General features: G+C 43.2%; 1 protein-coding gene across 1 annotated transcript; it reads left to right on the top strand.

Annotated features, from left to right (window-relative positions):
- The first annotated feature begins 804 nt into the window (after window positions 1-804).
- On the top strand, window positions 805-11,209 carry VPS25 (vacuolar protein sorting 25 homolog). Its single transcript, XM_044418758.1, has 6 exons — window positions 805-880; window positions 5,907-6,052; window positions 7,113-7,166; window positions 7,962-8,050; window positions 9,572-9,647; window positions 10,678-11,209. The coding sequence occupies exons 1-6, from the start codon at window positions 831-833 to the stop codon at window positions 10,788-10,790; spliced, it is 528 nt and encodes a 175-aa protein (XP_044274693.1). The 5' UTR covers window positions 805-830; the 3' UTR covers window positions 10,791-11,209.
- The last annotated feature ends 14,491 nt before the right edge of the window (window positions 11,210-25,700 follow it).

Raw genomic sequence — 25,700 nt, 5'->3', positions numbered from 1 at the left:
TTACCTTCAATCTTTTTTTACTTTTCTTCGTCTTCGTCTCTCTCTCTTTTCCACCCTCCTCTCTTCTGTTTCCCGCTCCGTATTCCCATTCTATATATGAGTGCAACCTCTGAGGCAGGCCAGATAAATGAGCATGGCAGGCCATATCCAACCCACGGGCTGTAGTTAGAGGACCCATGGTGTAAGCAGTCAGAGCAATTAGGATGGAGGATCAGAGAGATGAAGCCTCTCTAGTCTCTGTTCCCTGCTTGTAAACTCAGTTTCAGTTGAGGCCTCCAAGCTTATAATTGAGTTTGAATTCGACTGGATCTACTGTATATATGCTGCTGGTTTAAAGTGTTAATTTTGACAGTATAGTTATTGTTTTATGATGCATTATGCTGTTAAATTGTGTTGTATGCTTGATAAGGCTTAACTTATACAGCTTTTATTTTTAAAAAATGTGAGCAGTTGGACCCTCATATTCTTCAGCATCTTCATAAATGCTGTAGCAGGAAGGTATTAACGTACACAACTCCATCAGAATATGTTTTCTGTTTTGAATTCTAAAGGAGTGCTCCTATACAAAATATAGCTCAGGTTGCAGGAAAGAGCAGTATCTTAAAGAAAACTCTTCAAGTACCACGGAAGCCCGATCTCAGGGGCACCACTACGATTCCGGATACCGGGGGAAATGTGCGTTTCTGCAGCGCATAGATCTACAGGTACTCCGGGAACGAGAGTTTTCTCGGAACCTTCACGTGGCGCCTGCGGGAGGGCGGTGGAAGCATTTGTAGGATGGACCCGAAGTTGGCGCTCGAAGGCGGAAGTTGCGTTCTGTCCTAGAAGCGATGATGAGTTTCGAGTGGCCCTGGCAGTACAGCTTCCCGCCCTTCTTCACGTGAGTCCCGGGATTTTCCCTGACCCCAAACCTCTTGGTTCCGAGCTTAAGCAGTTTTTCCCCTTTCCTGAGGCATGGGGTGGGTACACGCGCCAAAGGAGCCTCTCGGAGCCCTAGTTTGTGCTGGAACGACCTAGGGAGATAGCCACGGACTCCTTTGTTATGTTTTTTTTTTTTTTTCGTTTCTCGTGTTTTTAGTCTGTCCACACCTTCCATGGTTGTTCGAGACGTGCTGTGCACTGGCTGCTTACTTTCGGTTGACCTGAGACAAAAAAATAACTGGCTTCTCTCTGGTGTGTGTTAATGACTGCAACCAGCCTCCACGGACAGCACTGAGACTGGGCATTGTAACTGAATTGTTTGAATCAAAACCTTTCCCTGCTGATGTCTGCATTTGTTTTTACCATTAAGGGTGATATGCTATGTATATTTAGACAAAAAATCCCAACAACATCCAGCATTCCCCAGTCAGCCCTACTGGTTCACAGGATTCACATTCTTTGTGTAGCCCATAATGGATAATCATTGAAATTTATTTGCATGCATTATGTAATGTGTGAATCAGCTTGTCTGCAATTCATAGCATACCTAAGTGAAGCCAAGAGGAAAGTTTCCTGCCCATCCAAACCCAAACTATACTGCAATAAGATCAGGACAAAAATACTGAATTTATTGAAAAGTAACCTTACATACAAAATGATTTATGAACAAAATGAAATGAAAAATATACAAATTCACAAAAATACAAATAAACATATGTCAAACTTGCAGACCAACTGACTTTTAAATCCATAGTTCCATACAGTAAATACTAAAAGATAGAGATAATAACCTTTTATAAATAATCAGTTCCTAAGAAGAGTCTTTAGTGAGTTAACGCTGTTGGTTGCCAAATGTGTTTTGACTTCAGAGGCTTCTGAAAGTGTTCCTGAAGTGTATAAGGATAGTCACTGGGGATCTTTCTCTCTTTAATATTTGGGTATTTGTATGGCAGTATATAATTGCTGTTCAGGCATCTTGGTCAGAAAAGGTGTAACTCAAATCTTTCAAGTCTGATTAGAAGTGCCTTTCACAATATGTGAGCATGTGCCTTGATATAAATCAGTCTGGGTAATGTGTTGTTTGGATTACCTCTTAAGCAACTATTTTAATTTTTCAGATGTATAACTGAGGAAGATGGGTTAAAATGCCTTTGGCAAGCAATACTGTGATTCACTCTTCTTGGTAAAGGGGTTTGAAAGTATCAAGAAGCCAAAAGCAATGCTGCTAGGAAACCAGTCTCTGACTAGTCTGGTCTAGCAGGGTCATCAAAGCAGAATGGTCGAAACTGAGACACCAGATTAAGATGCATCCAACATCTTCAGGAGTAATGGTCATACTAGCAGAAGAGAATGGGCCTCTTGATTACTGATGCGGGTGGAGGAATTCCTGAAGGGCAGCTATTGCGCAGCCACAGTGCTTGAAGCTGAAATTGGCGCAGTATCTTTCACGGAGAACAGTAGTGACACTTAAGCTAATTCTGTTTAGTACTGCACTGTAGGTAGTAATGGGGAACAACATCTCAATATTTCTTACTTTGAAAACTCTGTGATGAAACAATCCGGAATCTAACGGAGGGTAGTGTCAGAAGATTAGACTCTCAGGTAAGAAGGCACTCTACCAGCTACTGGGGAAGAGCAAAGGACAACTATGAATAGTGTTGTTACTATTCAAAGAGGACGCTTATGAGAGAGAACCTATAATATTAGCAAGTAAAGTTAACGCTGTTCTGAAAGCACTTGGAATAAATATAGTACCTAGAGCAGGGGTCTCAAACTCAACTTACCTGGGGGCCGCTGGAAATAGAGTCTGGGTGAGGCTGGGCTGCATCAAGTATTCCACCACCGCGGTGGTGGTGGGCCGCTCATCCGGAGGCCAGCCCGGGCGCCCCTGGCACTTTGACGACCGCAGGGCCCCTCCCCGTGCCCCGCCCGTCCCGGCAATTGGCCCGCGGGCCACGAGTTTGAGATCCTTGACCTAGAGGTAGATAGGGTATCAGTAGAACTATCCCAAGTTGCAGAGATTAAAATTGGTCCAACTTTTAACAAAAATATGCCAACTAATGTAAAAAATCAATGGCCCACAGACTGGAAATGTTCCATATACATTCCACTACCCAAGAAAGGAGAAACAAAGCAGTGCAGCAACTATAGGGCAGCTGCACCAGTGGGAGCAAAGTGATGTTCAGGGTGTCTCAACAAAGAATATTACTTTGCATGGAGCAAGAAATGTCTGGCATTCAAGCTGGATTCCAGAAAGGAAGAGGCACTCGGGGTCACATTGCAAATATACATTGGCTACTGCAGCACACCAAGGAATTTCAGAAGATCAGTCTGTCCATTATAGAGCACAGCAAAGCCTTTGACTGTGTGGATCACATGAAGCTATGGATGGTCCTGAAAGAAATGGATGTGCCTCACTACTTGATCATCCTGATGCATAACCTGTATTGTGAACAAGAAACTATTGTTAGGACAGAGTATGGAGAAACAGAATGGTTTCCCTTAGGCAAAGGTGTCAGACAAGGATATATTATATCTCCCTGTCTGTTCAATGTGTATGCAGAACATTCCAGGAAAGCTGGATTTGGATCAGAGGAAGGAGGAGTGAAAATTGGTGGAACACATATCAACAATTTAGGACAAGCATGTGCTACTATATTACTGGTAGAAAGCAGCAATGAATTAAAAAGACTCCTAGAGAAAAAAGAAAGTGCAAAAGCAGGACTGCAGATGAACATTAAGAAAACAAGAATCATGACAAGAATTTTAATGTCAGTCATGAAGAAATTGAAAGTTTGCATACCTTGACTCAATAATTAACTTAAATGGAGACTGCAGCCAAGAAATTAGAAGAAGACTGTGAAGAGCAGCAATGAAAGAACCAGAAAAGATCATCAAGTGTAAGGGCATGTCACTGGAGACCAAGGGCGAATTCATCCACTGTCATACTTCTTCAGGCACATTATGAGGAGGCAGGATTCACTGAAGGAGAAATAGTGTGAGGCAGAACAAGAAGAGGAAGACCAAAAATTAGGTTGATCAATTCTAGAAAGGAAGCCACAGCCTTGAGTTTATAAGGGCTGAGCAGGTATGTCAAGGACAGGACTTTCTGGAGGGCTTTCATGCATAGGGTCACCATAAGCTGGAGACTACTTGACAGCACAGAACAACAACTTCATGATTTACCATTTTTTCCCCTTGGGAAGGAAAAGTGTTGATTATTTATAATGGAAAGCCATGTTATTTTTTGTCTTTCAATATTTACTGTATGTAAATCTGGTGTTTAGAAGGTAGCTCAGCTGCTTGTTTGACAACTGGCATGCTTGTAGCTCACTATGTATTTGTAGAATCCCATTTCACTGTTTTTTTATAAACTATTATTTTGTATGTAAGGATATTGTTGAATAGAATGTGTAGTTTATGTCTTGACTTCTTTATTTGTGGTTTAATAGAATGGTATAATTGTAAAGAATTTCATAAACAAATGCTTGAATCAAAAGGGCAAGGAGTCTGGAGTGGATAGGAAGGCAATGAGGTGTTTTAAGGGGCAGTCCATATTATTAGTGACATGATTGGTGAATGTTCTTGGCAATGGAATTTTGAATGCACCTGTGAGGACCAAGGAATAATAGGAGAGCACCAGAAAGAAAGTTACAGTGTGAAGGTGAAAGCTGGAATAATCAGAGCAAAACACGAAATTTTAGTCAAGAGGAAGGGGAAGATATCTTCATTGGTGTGCAGAAAGAATTACTGTTTCGCAATAGATTGAACATTACTTCATAGAATAAAGGTGAGCAACATGTCACCTTTCAGATGTTTTAGCTTAACCTTTCATCAGCTCAAGCTAGCATAGCTGATGGTAAAGGAGTGATGGAAGCTGTAAGCCAGAACATCTGGAGGGTGACATGCTGCCCACCCCATTATAGGAGAAGAATGTAATGGTGTAGAAATAATAGCTGAGAGTTGGTAATTAGAAGACCAAAGGAATTAGGATCAAAAGGACTTGTGGAAGGCTGCAGAGTTGGCATTTGAGCAAAGACTAGAAGGAAGTGAGATGGTGAGGGAAAAAGGTAGAGGAACTATAGTGGATAACTTCATTTTTGTTACTGAAGAGGAAATGCAGTCCTGGATGGAAAGTGAGAAGTATGGAGACAGAGAGACTTGATAGAGAACATTTCTTAGATAAAAAAGGTGACCAGCAGTTAAATAGGTGAGTTAGTTAAAAATCAGTGGCATACACAACAGGTTAGTGAGAGAAGGTGGGAAGCAGTGGGGCAATGAAGTTATCAACATGAACATTACAGTCAGCACAGAGAAAAGGAAAGAAAATCAACTATATAGGTCATGTGGGAGTTAAAAGGGGGCTTAAGAGGGAGGAAACAATCTGGAACAGGGTTTGTGAAGAGAAAGGCCAGTTCCATCACCCCAGGTGGCAGAGTGAGTGTATGAGAAGGCAGCAGCAGTGTCTCGGTGAGGGTGTGGGCAGGGTAGTAGTATCAGTGGAGAGGTCAAACCTCAGTAATGGAAAAGAGTTAGAAGAGTTGTACTTCTGAGCATGACAAGGGAATGAGGAAGGGGTGAATGGGAATGAGATTTGGAAAAGGAGTGAGTGCCATGGCACTGGAAACAGCCACTCAATGGGTAAGAGTAACATGATTGCTGGAGACCAGGAAGTGATCCAGGTGAGGGGGGTGGGGGAGAGAGATGCAAAGGAAGATAAGAAAGAATTGATGAGAGTAGTAGATGTCAGTCAATCATAGTTTTACTGATATAATCTGTTTGTGATACTAAGTTTGATTCTTTTTTCTTGCTTTTTATTTTTTACCACTGGGAAATCCCATCATATATAGAATGATATAGCAGTCTTGTAAATGAATACACAACCCTGCAAATTCTACTCTTCAGTTTGGTTTGGAGCCTTACATGGCACTGTGGAATTTCTGATCAGTCTATTAATCTGTATTTGCTTCTGTGATTGTGTTTAGACTGCAGCCCAATGTGGACACAAGGCAGAAACAGCTGACCGCTTGGTGTTCCTTAGTGCTTTCCTACTGCCGCCTCAACAAACTTTACACTATGACTGTTCTAGAGGCTCAAGAGAGCCCACTGTTCAACAACTGGAAACTGCAACGTATCCTTCCTATCCTAATGTGGGCCTTGTTCTTTCTTCCTTGGTGAACACATCATGGAATACTGTAGATTCTTTTAAGATGGAACAGTTGTCTTCTGCCATGGGAGTACAGTTTAAACTGGAAGCAGTCCTGGCTTTGAACTGTTGTTGGCTGGGCAGGTCGTTGTCCTGGCTGTTGCGGCACAAGTACAGAATGGGGAGAAGAACACAGAACATACCTGCCTTGGAAAACACACTTTTTGTAGATCATCTTTCCTGCCCTCCTCTTGGGCCAGAACAGCTTGTCCATTACATTTTAGTATGTTTTCATTTTTGCAGAGGGCAGATTCTTCCTTCCCAAAGTTGTTGTTTTTGATCTCTTTTTGAAATGTTATCTTCTAGCACTGCAGACAGTACAGAGGATGTCTTAGAAAGATGTGTCATCCACTTGGTCCCATTAAAAACAAAGTTATCACTCTTGGTGAGATTGTATAAGTAACACAGGGAAGGACACATTCTATTAGCACAGACTATGTCTCTTGAAGAGTTCTGCAGGATAAAATTACCATCCTTACCATACTCACTTCTTGGTCTTAAAAGAACAGCTTTTAATCTTATTTATAGAAAAGAAGAGATTTTGCAATATGAATGCAAAGGGGTATCAAGCTCACTGTTCTACAGCATAGAACTTAAGTACTGGAATTATTTCAGGCTATACAATTTGCAGATTCCTTTTCTCTGCTTGTGAGATATGTTCTAGACTGTTTCAGTGGCTCTTTAAAAGAATGGTAGGTAGTTCTACCCTTCCACCATGGTTGGAATGTAAGTCCTGTTGGTCCTCAAGAAAATTCTGAGTTGGGCTATTTGCATGATAGCTTGGATGGAAGGGTTACAAATTCTGCTGAATAAGGAGTATGAAGAGCCCATTTCTTTAAGGATATAGAATGCTAGTTTTAATGACTTGAATTCTGGGACTCAATATCCTGCATTCCTTTATTGATCTGGGGCAGATCGGTTTACCCCAATTTGTGTTAATTATCTCATCCCTTGCACAGTGACTATTTCCTTAACTGTAGAACAGGAAAGCTCCCATTGGATTCCATCCTTGTTGTGTTAGAGGAGCTCAGGAAAAAAGGTGAGTTATGTTTCATGCTGCTGTCAACATATTTGTGAATCTCCACTTTAGACACAGTTCTCATTTTAAAATATTGCCCAGGACTTTTAAGTGTTCTTTAAAGCAAAAGTACCTTCCTGGTAGAAATAAAAGTAAGTCAGCTAATGAAATTTCTGCCTATGAGTCTGTCTGAAGTTTCTTTTGATCCTAAATGGTTTTTTTTTTTTTTTAAAAGGAGTATGTCATCACTGATTACAGAGGTACAATGATATGGCATAATTTTGAAATGGTAACAAAAGTTCTGAGATCTCAAGCTTTTAAAAGTTTTCTTAATTTCTTAACTTCAGAAAGTGTACCACTTACTCTTAAAAAAAGAGGGGGAGAGCGATGTACCATTTCTTAGTGATATCTTTCATTCCCCTCTTTTTTCTTTAACATCAGAAATAATCACAGCATAATATTTGCTGTTGTGCCAAATCATTCAAATTTATTATTAATAGCAATAATAATAATAATAATAATAGCAACAATAATTACTTATTTCATTTCTGTACTGCCCTGTAGCCAAAGCTCTTTGGGCAGTTTACAAAAACGGGAGATATTAGCTGAACACAGTTACTTAGAGGTAATTGATTTTGGTGAGATCTTCTTCTGAGTAGTCCTTACTAGGATAGGAAATGTGATGTGCCTCTCTCCAGGCTTATATAACAAGCAAGCCAGGCTGCTGGGAGAGAGGTGGAGGGACAGACTCCTTATGTGGGCTGTGTATGTGTGAGCAGGCTGTAGTGTTAAAAGTGTTTAATGCTTCTTTTCCAGGAAATCTTGAGTGGCTTGACAAGAACAAATCTAGCTTCCTGATCATGTGGCGACGTCCAGAAGAATGGGGCAAACTCATCTATCAGTGGGTAGGTGCAGAACAAAGGTATTTATTATTGACTAATGGTGCATAATCAATTTTGCTTCTGGACACCATCAATTCAAGATCATAGAGGCATGTGGTAGTATTCTGGATCATCTCCCTTTCCAAAATCTGAGGTTTCTCCAAAAACATCAATATGTTTTTGGCATATTTCCACAGATATATTCCCAGGATAGCGAATTCCATTTCTGATGTCAAATTCTGAGTTTGTGCTGTACAGTTGCATGGAACATACAGTACCTTGCAGAAGTATTTGCCCCCCACTTTGACTTTTCTACATTTTGTTGTAATCCAGTCTGAAACTAAAATGGATTTAATTGGCACGGTTACTGCTTTTTTTTCTTTTAATAACAGTGAAGTTTTAAAATAAGAAAAAATAAGAATACAATTAAAAATTACAGAAGAACGCCAACTGTTCTTAAACAAATGTTACATAGAATATGAAGTGTTTTAAAAAAGTCACTTTAAGTCAACAATTACTGTCCTTTCTACTGAGTCACATTTGTTTAGAATTTAGCTAAAATGTATTGACAATTCTTCAGAAAGAATTTATTAATTTTTGCCATTTTCTCAAAAATTCTGTTCCCTTTTTACCTATATTTTTCCATTCTTGTTATCCGTATTAAAAAGAAGTTGTGTATAATAAAGTTTCCACTTATCATTAATGTCTTTGGCTGGTTATCTTTCTACATGGTTAGTTAGTCTTACCATTACTGCATAGTTAACTTATCTTTCCAGTCTTTGGTGATTAAATTTCTTCTGCTTTCCCTTCTATGGCAGTTTTAACTCTGGCCACAATTATCATGTACTTAAATAGCTCTATTCATCCTAATGCAACATTATAACAACAAAGCAGTACAAGAGTTGATCTCTAACAATATTTTCAAAAATTCTATTCCATTTATATAACTCTTTCTTGCTGTAATAGCAAAGCATTAGTCTTAGTGTTAATCTCCAACAATATTTTCAAAAATGTGACTCTGTTCAAATATACATTTTCCTATTATAAAGTAAGTTACGCATAGTATAGTTTCCACTTATCACTAAATTCTTTGGCTGGTTTTCTGTTTACATAATTAGTCAATTTTGCCTTTACTCAATAGTCTGCAAATTTATTTTTTCAGTCCTCAATAGTTGGGTTATCTTCTGCTTTCTGTTTTGATGCAATTATGACTCTGGCCACAGTTACATACTCAGGATGGTTTTCTAGGCACTTGTTCTTACATAATTCCATGCCAGATGAATACATGTTCATTAACCAAAGCCATTTAAAACATTGCTGCTGTTTCTTAAAAATCTGTGTTATATCTTTACTGCCATGTTTTATTATCTGCTATCTAATGTTTTATGAGGCATTTTTAATATTTTCCTGTTTTGTTTGTGTTGTTATTCTGAACTTTCCTGAAGGTAGAAACACTGAGAATGCAGGGTATAAATCCATAAATAAAAATATGATGTCTTATAGTTCTCTCCAAGTTCTCTGTTACACCCTGTCTTCTATCCCCAGGTGTCGAAAAACGGGATGACCAATTCAGTTTTCACACTGTATGAGCTATCCAATGGAGAGGATACAGAGAACGAAGGTAACTTTGCAATGGCAGAGATCATTTGGTGAAACGATTTAGGGTGGCTGAGGAGTCTGTGCTTAATCCCATGCTGATGGTTTGCCCTTCCAGCTCTCTGTTAGTTGATGACACCTTCCTTGTCATTCTAATTCTGAAGTTAAAAGCTTTTCTAAGATGTTTTTGATCATTGCATTTTAATTCATAACATGTCAAATTTAGATACATCTGCAGAACATTTCTATCATTCATTTGATAGATTGATGTAATATGCTGAACTTGAGTGGTCCAGGGTTAATTTCTTTAATGTAGCCTGGAAAGTGACAATGGATGTACTGTTAGCTTATTTCCTTTGGTCATATTCTATATCTTTAATGACTACCCAGTTTGATGTCCCAGGCTGATCTGTGCCATGAGATGGGTACTGCCAATCCATGGAAGTTCCCCAGATCAGAGGTGACAGCAGGGATGGAGGTAGCATGGGCCTTGGCCTGTCTTGGGCAAGTGTCCAGGGGGTGATGTGTGCTGCACAAAGCCAGGAACGTGGCTGGTGCTGGAAGCAGCTTTTTCAGCTCCAATGCACATCACCCCCACTGGGATGCCGTGTGAAGCCCAGGACTTAACATGCCCTGGGAAGGGCTGCCATTCTTCACAGCCAAGTCCTGCAGTTTGCTGTCAGGCACTCAGAGGATGGATTTGCTTCCTGGCACTGACTGAGTTTGTTTTTTCCATGCTGGCAGAGGCATGGACCCTGCGCCACTCTCAGCTCTTGAATTCAGTTCTTGGGCAGCTTTAATTGCCAATAAAGTAGTCTAGAAGACCAGAAAATCAGATTTCAGAGTAAAAAATTAGAAATTACCTATGAAATCAGGAGTAAAAATAAAAGCAAAGATTCTTAGGGTGTTGAATTCCGCCCACAAATGTATTCTTTTGCATTTGTGTGTTAGTAAGTTGCCTCTTTCATAGCCTGCTGTTCCTATGCTTCTTGTGCTGTGTTTTGTGTGGCAGGGGCATTATTTCCCTCAACCAAGGCTGTTTCATCCTCTCCTAGAGTTCCATGGTTTGGAAGAATCCATGCTACTCCGTGCCCTGCAGGCTCTGCAGCAAGAACACAAGGCTGAAATCATCATCCTGGATGATGGGCGAGGTGTCAAGTTCTTCTAGTGAAGCTTCTGCTCTGACTTTCTGGTCTGACTGACTGAACAAAACCACTTTGGCAGTTGAAGGGCTTTGCTAAGCTGTGGTTTCCTTGCATTGAAGGCAGAAAGAGCAAAATGTTGACGTGGTGGTTCAGCGCCTGACTGTGGGGTTTCTCTCTGCTGCTTCTGTCTCTTTGAGCTGTTGATGATGCTTCAACTAAATTTATTGGGGAGCCATAGTGTTTACTGGACTCAGCTGATCTGAACGAAATTTTGACCTCCCAAGTTTAGGTACACCATAGACCCTTCTGTATTGTTTGCAGCTATGAGCCTCGGTTTTGAGATTAAAAAATACAGCCAGGTAGGAGGCCATACAAACTGTGCTATCCACAGCAGGATTAAGGACTTTGAACAAAATTAAACTACAAATTATTTACAAGAACAGTCCTGTGTGTTGGCATGTGTGTTCTCACAGGGTATTTCCAGTCTTAATTTTCCCAAGCCCTATGTTACATTTAGTTTGACACCAGAAGAGGTGGAGTGCAGCCTCTTGCTGCTGCAGTTTAGCATCCCGTTCTCTAGCATCAAGAGGAATTTTGCTCTCCCCACTTCAAGGAGCTGAGTCAAGCCCATATTGTTTCAGCTCCCAATTCGTGTGAAGAAGAGGGTACAGTCCATTACCTAAAAGTAAGCTTGCTCCTTGCAATAAAAACTGGCTTCATCTTTCAAAGCTGTACTTTTTCCATAAAGGAGCCTTCAACAATATATTGAAGACTGACGATGAGAGGCCGGTCTGGATCCATATATGTCTGTATGGTGCGGGGTTGCGGGGAGGAGGTGTAAAAAAACCCTGCAAAAAACCTCCCCCAAACCCTACTGCAGATGTGCATTAAAGCCCTGTTATGTGTTAGTACACGCTTGGTGGTATGTGTCAAAGTACTACTCCCCAGCATAGCCACTGGCAAATGATGGGGGTAGTAGTCTGGCAAATGTGGAGGTTTTCAGGTTGGGGGAGGCTGCTCTATGACAAATAGGGACCTACATCCGATAATTTCTGGTTCTACCAGTGCTGCATGGCACACTCCTGGTTCACACAATACAACAATCAAGCAACAACAACTATCAGTGGCTGGTGGTTATGTGATGTGAATCCAGGTCAGGTGTCAGGATCTGAGCTGTTCCAGGGCTCCTGACTTAGCAGCAGAATAATGACCCTGATAGTTGCAGGATTGGTTCCAGGCTGTGCTGCAGCTGCCAAGGCCTTCATGAGCACCACCTGGGAGCACTGGGGGAACGGGAGGCTCTGTCTCTTGTGTCTGAAGCCTGCTTCCCAGTTCCAAGGTACCCACCTTGTGCTTGTGCTGGCTCCCAGCTCCTGGTCCCTGGCTTGCTCTGACCATGTTTTGGCCTACTGGTCTATACTGTGCTCTGTTCTTTGGCTTGCTTGGTCCTTGACCTGGACTGGTTAGTTGACTTCAGTTACCTTGGTCACTTGCCTGGCTCTTGGTGGGTGTCTCACATCTTAGTGCTTGTGTCCTGGTCTGTTTATTGAGGCCCTTTGCACCCTGACTCAGGCCATCAGTAATGCTGAGGTGAGCAGTGTAATTTAAGAGTTTGCAAGCACAGGCAGCCGCCTTGCAGAATGAGGTGATGGCACTGCGTAATGCACCGCACCCCCCCCCCATGTCTCACCATGTTCTTGCAGCGCCGCTGCCAAGCTGTGTCGGTTGCTTTTTCAAATGGGCCCTGAGGCCTATCCCACAGAACGCTGCTGAGTGGCCTTGATGGTAAGCCTCTTGCCAGGCCCTGCCCTTGCATAGGGGAATGGGAATCCGGTAGTCAGTCCCCTGTTGCTATCTACTGATAGGAGGGAACATCCCCAATGTGATTTGAGGGAGGGCATGCAAGTTTTCATTTGATGAGCAAAGTGATAAAGGTATTATGTTCATAGCTGTGTCCTATTTTAGTAATCACTGGCAGACCCGAACCCATAACATACTTCAAAATCTCCACTTCGCCATGTCATCACTCTATACTTCCCCAGGGCAATGGGCCTTCAGTCTGTTTATTTTATTTATTTATTTATTTATTTGATTTATATCCTGCCTTTTTCCTATAAAGGGCTCAAGGCAGCTTACATCATTCTCCTCCTCCATCTTATCCCCACAACAACAACCCTGTGAGGAAGGTTGGGCTGAGAGACTGTGACTGGCCCAAAGTCACCCAGTTGGCTCCATGGCTGAGCGGGGACTAGAACCCAGATCGTCTGAGTCCCAGTCCCACGCTCTTTGAGTTGTAAATTGTCTGAAGGAATGATGGAACAGTAGATTTGTCTCAGTTGCATGATTCATCTACTTCAAAGTCTGATGTCGTCTACTTCTGGCTCACCTTTTCTAGTCAGTGAGCAGGCATTGCTTCTGCGAAGCCAGATGCGGGCAGTTTCTGAGTAGTCTAGAGTTCTCCTTGATCAGGCTTTCTGGCTGTATTCTTCTTGATTCTGGTAATCATGTAGGAATCTCTTTAACCTGAATAGCTGTAGTACTGACCAAGCTAGTGTCAAAGAGTTGCAGCTCCTTGGGGCTAAGTGGAATCTTCCAGCCTGTATAAAATCACCGGCTGAGATAGAACGTACAGCTTCCAACAATGCTAATGATGCATATTTTTGTAATGCCACTAGGTGTCACTATAATGCTTTCAAATTAGTCAGTTCACTCTTACCACTTTTAGATACTGAAATGAACAGGAGGAACATGTCCAAACAACAGTTCATAGGGGGCTAACCCTGTCCTGGCATTCAGTGCTGTCTGAATAATGTAAACAGCTAAAGGAAGAACTTTACTCCATTTCACTCCAAGTTCTAGATAAAGTTTTGTTAATAGCCTTTTTATAGCTGTATTCATACATTCTACCTGCCCAGAACTTTGAGTAGGCCAGGGCATATGATATACCCACTTAGTTCCTATTGCTTTTTTAAGTTTTTGACATGCCTAGCTGGGAAATGGGTCCCCATAACTGAGACTATTCTTTCAGGAGGTCCAAATCTAGGCACAATTTCATTATAGAGCATCTTGCATACTGTTTTTGCTGTTGCCTGGACTGCTGGAAATGCTTCTACCTATCCAATCAACTGAAATCGCCCATAAATGATTCTTCCCTTCTGTGGGAGTTAAATCAGTAAAATCAGGTTGGGTACTCTGCATGGGCCTGTGGACCCACTTTCAACCATCAGGAGGCATGACTTGAGATTTTCTCCTTTGGATGCACTGTTGACAGTAAATGCATTTTTTTAAAATTCTCGGACTAGCTGTCTGTGTAATCCTAGTGATAAATTGACTGAGGACTGTTTGAGTCATCTTGTCAGCCCCTAGGTGAGTGTTTATTTTATTTATTTTTAAATTTATAGGCTGCTGAATAATTCAACAGGGCTCTCCAGTGGCGAATAAGATACAAGATTAGTTTTACAATTGAGTTGAACATTACAATATCAGTGTGGGGTGGGGGGCAATTGCTGGTAGTAGAACAAAATCTTACAGTTGTTAAAATCAGGTTTCAAAATACCTACAAAGGAGGACAGTTTTCACCTGGCACTGAAATGAAAGTAATGATGGCACCTGGCAGACCTCTCTAGGAAGCCCATTCCAAAGGTGAGGGGAAGCCACTGTAGGGATGGCTCTTTCAGAAGGACCTCATGCCCAGATCTCAATGGGAAAAGGCGTTCCTTCAGGTACCCAGGTCCCAAGACATTTAGGGTTTATATGTTAAAACAAATACTTAAAATTGGGCCTGGGCTTCAACTGGCAGTGTAATTTATATAGAATAGTCATTATATGGGCTCTGGAACCAATGCTTGACAGCAGGCCCACAGCCCTATTTTGGACCAGCTGAAGTCTCCAGACTGCCTTCAAAGGCAGCCCAGTGTAGAGCGCAATACAGTAATCCAGTTGAGGTGTTACCAACACATGAGTAACCATGGTCAGGCTCTGTCTATCTGCATAAGGCTGCAGCGGTTGTATTTATCACAGCTGAAAAAAGGCCACCTGGGTTTCCAGTGACAGTTTTTGGTCCAGTAACACCCCAAGCTGAAGACCTTGTCCTTTAGAGGAAGGGCAACCCCATCCAAGACAGGATAATGGTCACCTAACCTGTCAGATCATCAACCAACAGCACTTCCATCTTGTCTGGACTGAGTTTCAGCTTATTGGCCCTCATCCAGTCCATCATCAAACCCAGACACCAGTTTCACCATGAGCCCACTTCACCTGGATTTGATGCAAACGAGAGGTGGAGCTGAGGGTCACCAGCATATTGCTGACACCTCAGCCCAAACCTTTGGATGACACGGGAAATAATATAGATCCCTGCAGAACCCCATGGTGTAATCACCATGAGGTAGAGCAACTGTCTCCCAGCACTACCTTCTGGAGGATTGGTGCTGTGTATTTTCCGCAATACCTCTTGCTGTTTGCCTCAAGGCAAAATTGGCCTGTCCTTACATTTCCAGATTCCTTCTTGGTCTGGTTGCAGCCCCCATTTCCTCCAGGTGGCTGTTTCATTATCTGGAGCATCTTTCCACCAATTAACTATTGGTAAGGGCAGGTTGATCTGTTCTCTCTGTAATGCTGCTGCTTTTGCTGCCCTATCAGCTAACCTATTTCCCATGGCAACAGGATTGGTCTGTTTCATGTGAGTGTTACAATGAATAACAGCTATTTCTTTGGGAACTTGTATATACAGACGTAGCTCTGCTAGTTCTTTTTCATGTGCTATTTGTACACCTGAAGAACTGATAAATCACTACTCTTTCCAGATAGTGCTAGTTCCATTACTCCAAACCCATATTTAGAATCAGTCCAAATATTAACTCTTTTCCCTTCTGCATACTAACATGCAGCAGGCAGTGCTTTTAATTCTGCTGCCTGAACACTCACTCCTGATCCAAGAACTTCTCCTATTAGTAGGATCTGATGGTTAGTAACAGCAAACCCTGTATGTCTAATGCCTTCACATACAAAGGTTGGCCCATCTACAAATAACCCTAGATTTTGGTTTTTAATAGAGACATCCTTTAGAACTGAATGGGCAGTTGACTCAATATCCATTGCCTGTGGCCAGTTCTGCCTTCATAAGCCAGCATGGTGTAGTGGTTAAGACATGGAACTGGAACTCAGGAGATCTGGGTTCAAGTCCCCACTTGGCCATGTAACCAACTGGGTGGCATTGAGCCAGTCACAGACTCTCAGCCCAACTTGCCTTGTTGTGGGGATAAGATCGAGAGTAGGAGGAAAAGAATTCTATAAGCCACTTTGAGTTCCTTGTAAGAAAAAAGGTGAGATATAAATCAAATAAGTGTATCTTTCACCTTCTTGTGAAAATAGAGAAGCTGGATTGGACAGAGCTTCACTTCAAGGTTACACCATGAGTTATGAGTAAAGCAGTTTCACATGTTGAGGGTTTTTGATTGATTAAGTGTTTATGTTGCCATGAATTTAATAGCCACTGTGTGCAGGGTACACCGTAAGGGGATATCCTAAAATAATGTCTCTTGCCCTTTCTAAAATCAGAGTGACTGCCGCAACTTTTCTGAGATTACTGGGATATCGCTTGGCTGTTGGATCTAATTGACTTGAGAAATGTGCTTCTGGCTGTGGAGAACCCCCTGAGGGCCTGCGTTAGAACTGCAGGTTCCCACCCCCTTGGATTCATGGGCACACAAATCAAAAGTTTTTCATAGTCTGGAAGTTCCAAAGCAGAGGCCTGAGCAAGAGCAGTTTTCAGCTTCTCAAATGCCCCTGCTTGCTCAGCATTAGGTTTTAAAGGCTTCTCTGTCTCTTCTCAAGTTAATCCATTCAGGGGCTTTAATAATTCTCCTCCTACAATCCAAGACTGACAACATTCAACTATTCCAATAAATCCTTCATAGTCAATTGCTTGAGCAAATATATTGAGTCTGATTCATTATCTTCACACATTTTGGAAGCTGCTAAAATGTTGTCCACATAAACCACTAAGTTGTAGCCTTGGGGCAGCTGTGCATCTTTCAGGTCATTTGCTAAAACCCTTACAAAGACTCCTGCAATTTCTACATAACCTCAAGGCATGAGAGTCCATGTCAGGTGTCTGGGGAGGGGTTTGCCCCCCTTTTGATTGTCCTGCTGCACTGGGTACTCCCCAGGTAAATGTACAGAAATTTTGCTTCTCCATACAGAAAAGAAGGCATTGCCCAAATCTAAACAGGTGTACCATTCTGCTTATGAGAGCACCATCACTAAAGTAGTATTAGGGTTTGGGATTACTGGACATTCTGGAATTACATACTGGTTGATTAAGCAAAGATCCCAGACCATCCTATGCACTGGTTTGCCATTTGATCCCAGATTGGAGTGTTGCAAGGAGAAACGCAGGGTACTAAAACTGCTTTTTCTTTTAGTTCCTCAGTAAGAGGTAAGAAACCCTGTATTGTTTCTAGCTGTTACTGTTGCTGAGAAGGAGGGGATTGATTCTTTTTCACAGTGGGGGATAGTGGTGTCAAGAACTAAGGTTCCTCCTTTGACCAAACAGCAGCATCAGTCCAATTATCATACAAATGTTCTTTATTTCTTCCAGTACAATTCACCCAAAATTAATCTCTGAGCATGCACAGAGCAGTTTGTTGAACCAAATCAAGTAGTTACTTCCACAGACTCTCCTTAGGAGCGTGCACTTGTGCCCCAATTCTCGGGGAGGGGTCTTCTGAAAGTGGGCGTGCCTCCTTTCCACACGCTGCTCATCCAGTTGGGCCTCTCGTCTTTGCTGGCAGCTTGCTGGTGGTGGGGGCTGGTCTGCATCTGGAAGTGCCTCATCCTCAGCAGCCCCTCCTCCTAATTGTATGTCCATGCCATTCCCCGAGTCTGTCTGGCATGATGCAGTGTCAACCCTTGAGCTAATTCCCTCCACTGCCTCCCCCTGCATCCTCTCGGGATCTTCAGCTAACCCATGCTCCCCAGCATTCTTCATCCTCCAAATCTGAGTCAGCAGCTGGTGTCCTGTGGGAGTGCTTACCAAAGCCTGCCATCCCGCTTGCTCCCAACAAGATGGGGTGCTGACTTAACTAACCCCACCATGCGCTTTCCACCTCACAATGAGGTTGCTGACATTTTGAACCCTGGTAGGAAGCCCTCCCTGACTTCTAACCCAGCCAGCGAATATACTTTTTCTAAAGGAAACCTCAGAAGGAATCCATCTGGTTGGCCAAAAGTCTGGGCTTGGAGTTTGCACAACAGATCATGCCCAAATAAACTGACTGGCCCATCCAGGGGTCCCGGTGTTGCCATACAATTATTAGTCATGAAATGTCATTCTGGGTATCCTGTAACTTTCATTACTTCTTCCTCAGTTCATCCTCTTGGGGCCACTCTCTCTGGAATAGGGGGCACTCCCTCTTGGGGACACTCATTTCAAGTAATAAGTCATGGGTTTGCTGCCCAATTCTTAAAGAAACAGTGGGAAACTGGGTATCACACTTAAATTCACTAATCCTGTTTCATAGATGTCTTTACCCTAAGGGGGTACCTTCACTCACTTTCTTCGGCATGCTGTCCTACTGAGTCATTATCTTTCCTAGGTCTAAAGGGGCACTCTCTTTTCCAGTGTTCTTCTTCACCACAGTAAATGTTTTAAACTTTCTCTCTGCCCATACCATACTGACATCTTCCCATGTCCCCTTCCTTTTATCAAATCTCCTTGAAATTTTCTGATCCCTCTGCCTTTTCCTCTTCCCCTGCTCATCATTGCTGCCTTCAGCAAAACTTGTTCTTTCATGTTCTTGTACTTTCCTTTCTGATTCTCCTTCTCTTTTCTCTCCCATTGTACACTATGCTGACAACTTCCGTCAAATTTTTCCTTAGCATGCCACCTGGATGTTCTCTAAATCATTTAACTCTATCTTCCACACATTGTGATGTAGACACCATTTTAATACCATTTTCATGTTCTGAATCTGGATCTAAATTCCCATGCTTTCTAACTTCTCAATATCTCTCTCTAATCCTTTGGCCACCCTTCTCTTCTTATGGACCAAACAACTTTAGGGCTTCTTAGCATGCAGTCTAACTCAGATGCATGCAAGCCTCCGAACTTGGGTTCCTTTGCAGGGCAGAAGGACTGTAGAAATGAAGGTTGCTTCTGCAACCCTGTTACGCTGCCAAATGGGGGAGGGAAGGGGAGGCATTATTCACAGGATGCCTTGTTCTGTGGCAGTGCCTGTTTCCTTCCCTCTCAGCCCTCCCCCATCCAGTGCCCCATAAACCCCATCTTGGAGGTCGCTCTTGCAACTTGGGAAGCACAGCTAGCATGGTCCCCCACCCCCCTGGTTGGCTGGAAAGGTGAAGGGGAGCACTCCAAGCTTGCTTCAAGATTAGAACCAAAACAAGGAAGGAAGGACGGGGCAGGGAGAGAGAATGAAATGCAGCCCATACAGTGCCTTGACTTGAATATCATAAAGGGAAGTGGGGATCCTGTGGGACCAAATGCAGTACAATGTTAACTCCTGACTGAAACAGGCCAAGGCAGATAGTCTTTCCTTCCCTGCAGTACTTGCTTTTGCTCTCTCTGCTTTGAAAAGGAGAGCTCTCCAAATTCGGGCTGGCTGAAACAGGATGGCAATAGGCAGAACATGTTTAACCATGAAATTGAAGCCTGCCTCTCCTGAGAATGCTAGACATTTATGAACTGTTTCCAAAGTGGCTAGACATCCATATATATGTTGGAGAATTTTTCCACAGTCCTCCAGTACCTTCTTTGTCTGGACATAATTTTGTTGAGCTGCCATCAATATTCTTGAAACAGGTGCCACTAGAGCTCCCTCTTTTCACAGGGTTACTCCCACTCCTGCTAGGGAGGCAGATAACATGCCATGTTAATTGTTCCTTCCCATCCTAGTGATTTAGTTCTTTGCAAGTATATGGAATCTTTCATATTCTTGCAAAATTCCAATGGTAGAACTGCAAGAATCCCAAACTTTGGAGAAAATACTCTTGGACCTACAGGCCATTCTCTTAGGCCATTTGCATGGCCTACAGGCTAATGATACAGCCAAAAGGTGCTTTGATCTAGCTGAACTCATTGGGCAAGTTTGCACTGCACAGTAAAGCCAGCAGGGCTTATAAACCCAACACTGGTGCTTTGACAGTCACCAGCTTTGAGTTTTCCCTCCTTCTCCCTGAGCCTTTCAGCAGCAGCTACACATCTCGGGTGTCTTTGTGGCAAAATCAGCACTACAGAGCAGCTTTCTTCTGATACTGAGTGTGTGCCTTTCTCTGCTTCTCTGTCACATTCACCACAACTCCTGGCCACACCCCTAGTGCTGCTGCTAGAGTACCTATTTATGTGGATGGCAAAATTTCCCCTCTTTTCCTACTAATGCCCCACTTCATGTTTAGTTCTTCCTTTGGAGCGTGGTCACAGCTGACAAGGCTTTTAAAAAAGGCTTGTTGCTGCACTACAACCCTGCTGTTTGATGCTACAACAGCTGCTCCATTGAATCAGTGGCAGGTGTCTGGCCAAGCTGCTCCAGCTGCTCCTCCAGGTCACTGCTTTGGCCAATAATGGTTTTCAGGAGTCTGGCACAACAAAAAGGAGAGGAAAGTGCATCATTGCTACCTGCTTCGGCTTGCAGTATCTGGAGGAAGGAACAGAGCAAGGAAGGGCAGAGATGAATGGGATGGGGGAATGACCATGGTAGTCACCCAGGCAAGAAGAAAAAGTTGCCTCGCAGTGGGTAGGGACCACATGTGCAGGCAAGGTTGGCAATATGAGTAAGGATGCTTAGCGGTATGGGGAACTTCCTGGAGAGGATGGGGGCTCAGGAAGAGGTTGGTGAGTCTGGAACTGCCGATGCCGGGAAACAGCACTGTCTAGTAGTTCCCCATACCGCTAAGTTTGCAATTCTGCATACCGAAGTTTGCAGAACTGTCATCAAGCACTTACTGCACTTGTGTATGTGCAAGGGATACATAATAGATGTAAGGTGAACTGCCAGAGAAGGGCTTCAGCAGCATTGGCTAATGAAGAATGGGGTGATGTGTAGGCAGAGGCAGAGGAGGTAGAGGGGGAAAGCTAGCACCTCTCTCCTGCACACTTCTCTAGATCACTGCAGGTTTAAACACACCTTGATGCTTCAACCACCAAATTCAGTGGCAGCTGACCAGAAACAGCAATTGTGCAAACTCAGTTTGCGTGGTCGTTCCTTGCGCCTCTTACTCAAGAATGAAAGTGGACCAGCCACAGCCAGTCCAGCCAAGTTGGTGCCCTTCTCACTGAGCATGAATCCTCAAGTTGCAACAGTGTCACAGACCAAAGTGCTTGAAAAGAGAGCTTGCGCAGCCTCTTTGAATTTGTAAATGCAGGAAAGACAACAATGTTGCATATTCACTACCATTACTGAAAAAAGAATGAGAACAGCTAGGTTTCTATACGTCCCAATAGCCAAAGTTCTTGGGGTGGTTCACAACAAAGAAAAAGGTTAAGCAGATGTAGAGAAGTACATAGAATAGTAGAGTTGGAAGGGGCCCTCAGAGCCCTTTGGTTAGCTCATCATTAAACTCTCAGTAGCTTCAACCTGTTAGACAAAATATATTGAGAAATGCCAATTTAATTACATACAGATTTTGGGCAGATTTAAATTCCCACCCCAGAGCACTTAAATAAGTTAACAACTTTTACCACACAGAAAGTGCAACCCTATGCATGTTTATGCAGAAGTAAGACTTACTGTATCCGTTTATCACTGCAACTTAAAAGCAGCATAGGTAACATCTGAATTTAAGAACAACCAAGGAATCATGTATTCCTAAAGTCAACGTAGAATCATTGAATTGGATGGGGCGTGCAGGGCCATTGAGTTGTACCCCCTGCTCAGTTCAGGACCTCAGTTCAGTTAAAGCTCTCCCAGCAGATGGCTGTCCAACTGCATCTTGGATGCCTCTGGTGTGGGAGAGCCCACCACCTCCCTAGGTGACTGGCTCCATTGTCCTCCTGCTCTAGCAGTCAGGAGGTTCTTCCTGATCGCCACCAGGAATCTGGCTTCCTGTAATCTGAGCCCCTTCTTCCTTGTCCTGCACTCTGGAATGATCGAGCAGAGATCCTGGCCCTTCTCTGTGTGATAGCTTTTCAGGTATCTGAAAAATGCTGGGTACAGTGGGATTTCAACATGGAAGACATGTTCACCTGGCACAGCACAGGGGAGCTGAGAAAGAGTTACAGATGGAACCTTGCACAGCTTCAGCTTACTTGAAAAGGGCTGCTATGCTGCATAGGACTTTGCACATCTGAATGGGCCAGGAGTCAGGGAGAGACAGAGACAGGACTTCATGGGCAGGTATCAGCCTTTCAGTGCCTGGTTGAGTGCAACATGGCAGCATGTAAGTCAGCAATAATGTCCTTCTGGTTGGTCAGGGTGGATGCCAGTTTGTCAAAGAAGGACATGTTATGTGTTACTACCCCTTACACTTCTTTTTCAGGGCTTTGATCTTCTCCCTGCACTACATGGGGTTGTGTTTGAAGCCCCAAAGCTACAGCAAAAGCCAAAAAATAGGTTGTGCTTCTGAGCTGATGCAGAGGTCCATGAAAATGCTCAACTTTGCCTCATTCCAGTAATGCCCACTCATGCTTATGGGTTGCATCTCTCCCTGTGTCTCAGCCACATCTGCCTCTTGCACCAAGCCAGTGTTTGGGAGGCTTGGGTGGTGAGCTTGAGAAACAGCTGGGACAAGTCCTCCTCTACTAGGTCTGTGGCTGCAACTCACCCAGGAAAGGCCCTTTCTGAAAGATGTGTGAGCAGCACACAAGTTGAAAACCAGCGCCAGCATGGGTGAGCTGATTACAAATCAGGTAGCCATGAAGACGAGGCAACAGATGGTGGGAAGAGCAGCAGGCACAGGGCAACAAATTACATGCTGGATTCACTTGGAGTTAAAAAGCAAGAAGAACCCAAGAGCAAATTTAGAAGACAATATATTCAGTGAGGTGCTTCCACATCTGAACTAGTGGGGGAAGCACAATATTGGGGTTTGCCCCCTTGAGAGGCTCATTTCAGGGCTCTTTGATCCTGTGGGAAAACAGTCCAGGGGCAGAGTTTAGGAAGGGGCCTAGACAGAAAGCAAGCTCCTTCAAGGACACTGTGCAAATAACAGGCAGCTATGGAACAGCAGCAAGAGGAAAGTGATCCAAGTAGCAAGAGGGGGTTGGAGGTGGGCATCAGCAGCTTGCAGTTTAAGAAGCAAATTCTCCTTCAGGAGGATTTTTTCACCAATCTTGCTGTGCAACTCTATAGCTGGGCATCCTGAGGGAGAAAGAAAGTGGTGTCTGGGTCTGGGTGGGCAAGCCCAGGGGTGACAAGGCATGGCTTCTTAGGGTAGCTCAGAAGCCACCAAAAAGCCATCCTGCAGGAAGAATCATGTGTTCACACAACACACCAAGCCAGTTGGGCTTAACGTGTAATATGAACCCAGTCATTTTAACAAAGCCAGAGTGGAGGGGTACTCATGTTTTACTTCCTGGTTACGGGGAAATATATTCATTCTAAACTATTGGAACACACCACTGGAATTGTGGTGGGGGAGGATCAACTGCCTCAAACAATATTTTCATGCCTACAAGTCAAAGATCATGAGAAGAGGAAGATAAGTCATATAGAAGTGGTGGTGGGGGAATGTAAGCCTGATTGACAGAAAGCCAGTGAAATTCTTGGAAGGAAGTGCCAAAACATTTGATTATACCCTGGGGAAAAAATATGTTATTTATTTATAATTGAATTTATAATCCACTTTAACCAATAATCCAGAATGTTATTTCCTCAGATCCCAGTGGTCATTGGAAACTCAGTGTAACAGAGAGAAAGTGCAACTTTCCAGGTTGTGCTCAGTGCGATGAAAGGACAGATATTTGAATGCAAATGCAGACTTCCGAGGTCCACATGTAGAAACCCATTCCTGTTGGGTCACCACTGACTCAGGATTAGATGATGATTAATTCGGGTTAGGGTTCCCACAAATGTCATGAACTCCTAGTTGAGCCAAATGAGGATCCTAGGAGCATCTCTGTTATGCAAGACAGCCATGAGGGCAAACATGCTCAGGACGGTGGGGGAGGGTGCATGTTTCAAACCCAAAGAAGAAAAAGGCTGTGACACATCCTGAAGCAAGAGTGAGAAGAGCCATAGCCTTGCACTTTACTGTAGGGAAATGAATGTGTTGCATTATGGCACAGACAACTGGCTGTGCATTTCCCTTAAGTACAGCTGAGTCTCCACATTATCCTCTCTCAATCCTGTTCTCATGGACAGGAAAGAGTAGCGGTGGGAGAACTTATCCTGGCTGAATTTGATAGTTCTTTGGATAATAATGAACTCACATAAGAGTTCCCCCTCAAAATGCTCATTCCACTTAAATGAACTTCTGCACATATACAATGTCAAAATGCATCTTGAGAGATGTGGTTTGGAAGAAAATAAGGACCTCTCATAGGAACATTTCTCTGAAGTGCAGCATATTGACTTGCCTAACAAAATATAAGTATTGCACAATGACAAGTCAGATCGAAGGTGAGATGTGGAAGGCACCAGGCTGCGAAGACCAGGTTTGGTTTTACTGGGCAAGGATGCCCTCAGGCTGTACTGCTTTCAGTTGATCCCACAGTCTGAAGGTCAACTGACCTAAACCGGGGATGACGAATGCATGGTCTTCCAGACATTGGAGGACTGAAACTTTCTGCTTGTTCCTCTTGTTTCCCTCTGGTTTTGCTTGCATTTCATGTTCTTCCCACTGTTCCAGTGCTTCATTTCTGAAGTAAGAGACCCTGGGGTTTAAGCATGAATGCTTTCTCCTACATGCAGCTTAGTTATACTACAGGCTACTGTAGCGATGGTGAGGAAGGGCACACAGCTCATTCTTAGAGACACAGTTATTGTATATGTTTCTTTGCATCCCCTCTTATACATAAAAGTCTCAGGACGTTCCTAGGTCTAACTTCTAGCAACGGAATCTCTAATCTCTGAGGTTCAACCCTTCTATGAAGTAAAGCTTTGTATTCTCCCCTGTTTGGAGGCACATGATTTTAGTGTCTCATGTTCCACAGCTGAGCCCAGCACTGAAAACTGGTTTCTAGCTAACCGCCTGTGAACCCTGCCTCCAGCAAAGGCCTGCATTCCATAGAAGTTCTCTTCCTTCCCAGCCTGGGGCAATTCTTTGAGGTAGGTCTTCTTTCCCTTCTGCCCAAGCAGGCTTTCTCCCCTTCCATGTTCTGGTGACCTTGGGCAGTAAATCTTTAACCTGCACTCAAGGCGTGTATGTGTCTTTCCAACACACCTTCTCTCAGCCCTGCCTCTGGGCTTCACATTCCTGCCCAAATCACCTTCTCCATCTGCCCTTGCTCTCTCTGACTGAGACTCTGATTCTTAATTAAACAGCCTACCTCATGAGGAATTAACTGATAGCAGATGAGATAATGAGACTGTTAACCATGTGTTCTTTCCATCCTGACTCTCCCTCTCCCAGATCCAAGCTTTCGCAAATTTCTTTCTTTTCGCCTAGATCCACTACATGAATTCCACAGCTGCTTAACCTGGAAGAAGGTGTTTTTCATATGCATGTGATCTACGTTCTTAACTAATCATTTTGCTTACTTTCTCTTTAACTTCAAAAGGGGAAGGTAAACCTATGTTGTAAGCCGCCCCGAGGCTTCGGCGAATGGGGCGGCATAAAAATGTTTTAATAAAATAAATAAATAAATAAATAAATAAATAAATAAATAAATAAACTGACACTTTTTCATAGGGGAAGCAGAAGCAGGTATGATTCTTGCTGTAAACTGTTTTTCTCCTTCTAGCCCTGTGATGAAAGCCATCCTCACCAGGGTGGTGTGTTGGCAAAGATCCTGACGGCCCTGGGGGGTAAGGCCCTCG

This window comes from Varanus komodoensis, unplaced genomic scaffold, assembly GCF_004798865.1.
Source record: "Varanus komodoensis strain SLA01 unplaced genomic scaffold, ASM479886v1 scaffold92, whole genome shotgun sequence".
Lineage (NCBI taxonomy): Eukaryota > Metazoa > Chordata > Lepidosauria > Squamata > Varanidae > Varanus > Varanus komodoensis.
This window is presented reverse-complemented; position numbering and strand designations above follow the sequence as displayed.

Bases quoted from the DNA above. Each gene is read 5' to 3' on its own strand.
- VPS25 (XM_044418758.1), top strand. From the start codon at position 831: ATGATGAGTTTCGAGTGGCCCTGGCAGTACAGCTTCCCGCCCTTCTTC. The intron at 7,167-7,961 runs GTGAGTTATGTT...CTTCTTTTCCAG, and splicing joins AGAGGAGCTCAGGAAAAAAG to GAAATCTTGAGTGGCTTGAC. The intron at 8,051-9,571 runs GTAGGTGCAGAA...TTCTATCCCCAG, and splicing joins GCAAACTCATCTATCAGTGG to GTGTCGAAAAACGGGATGAC.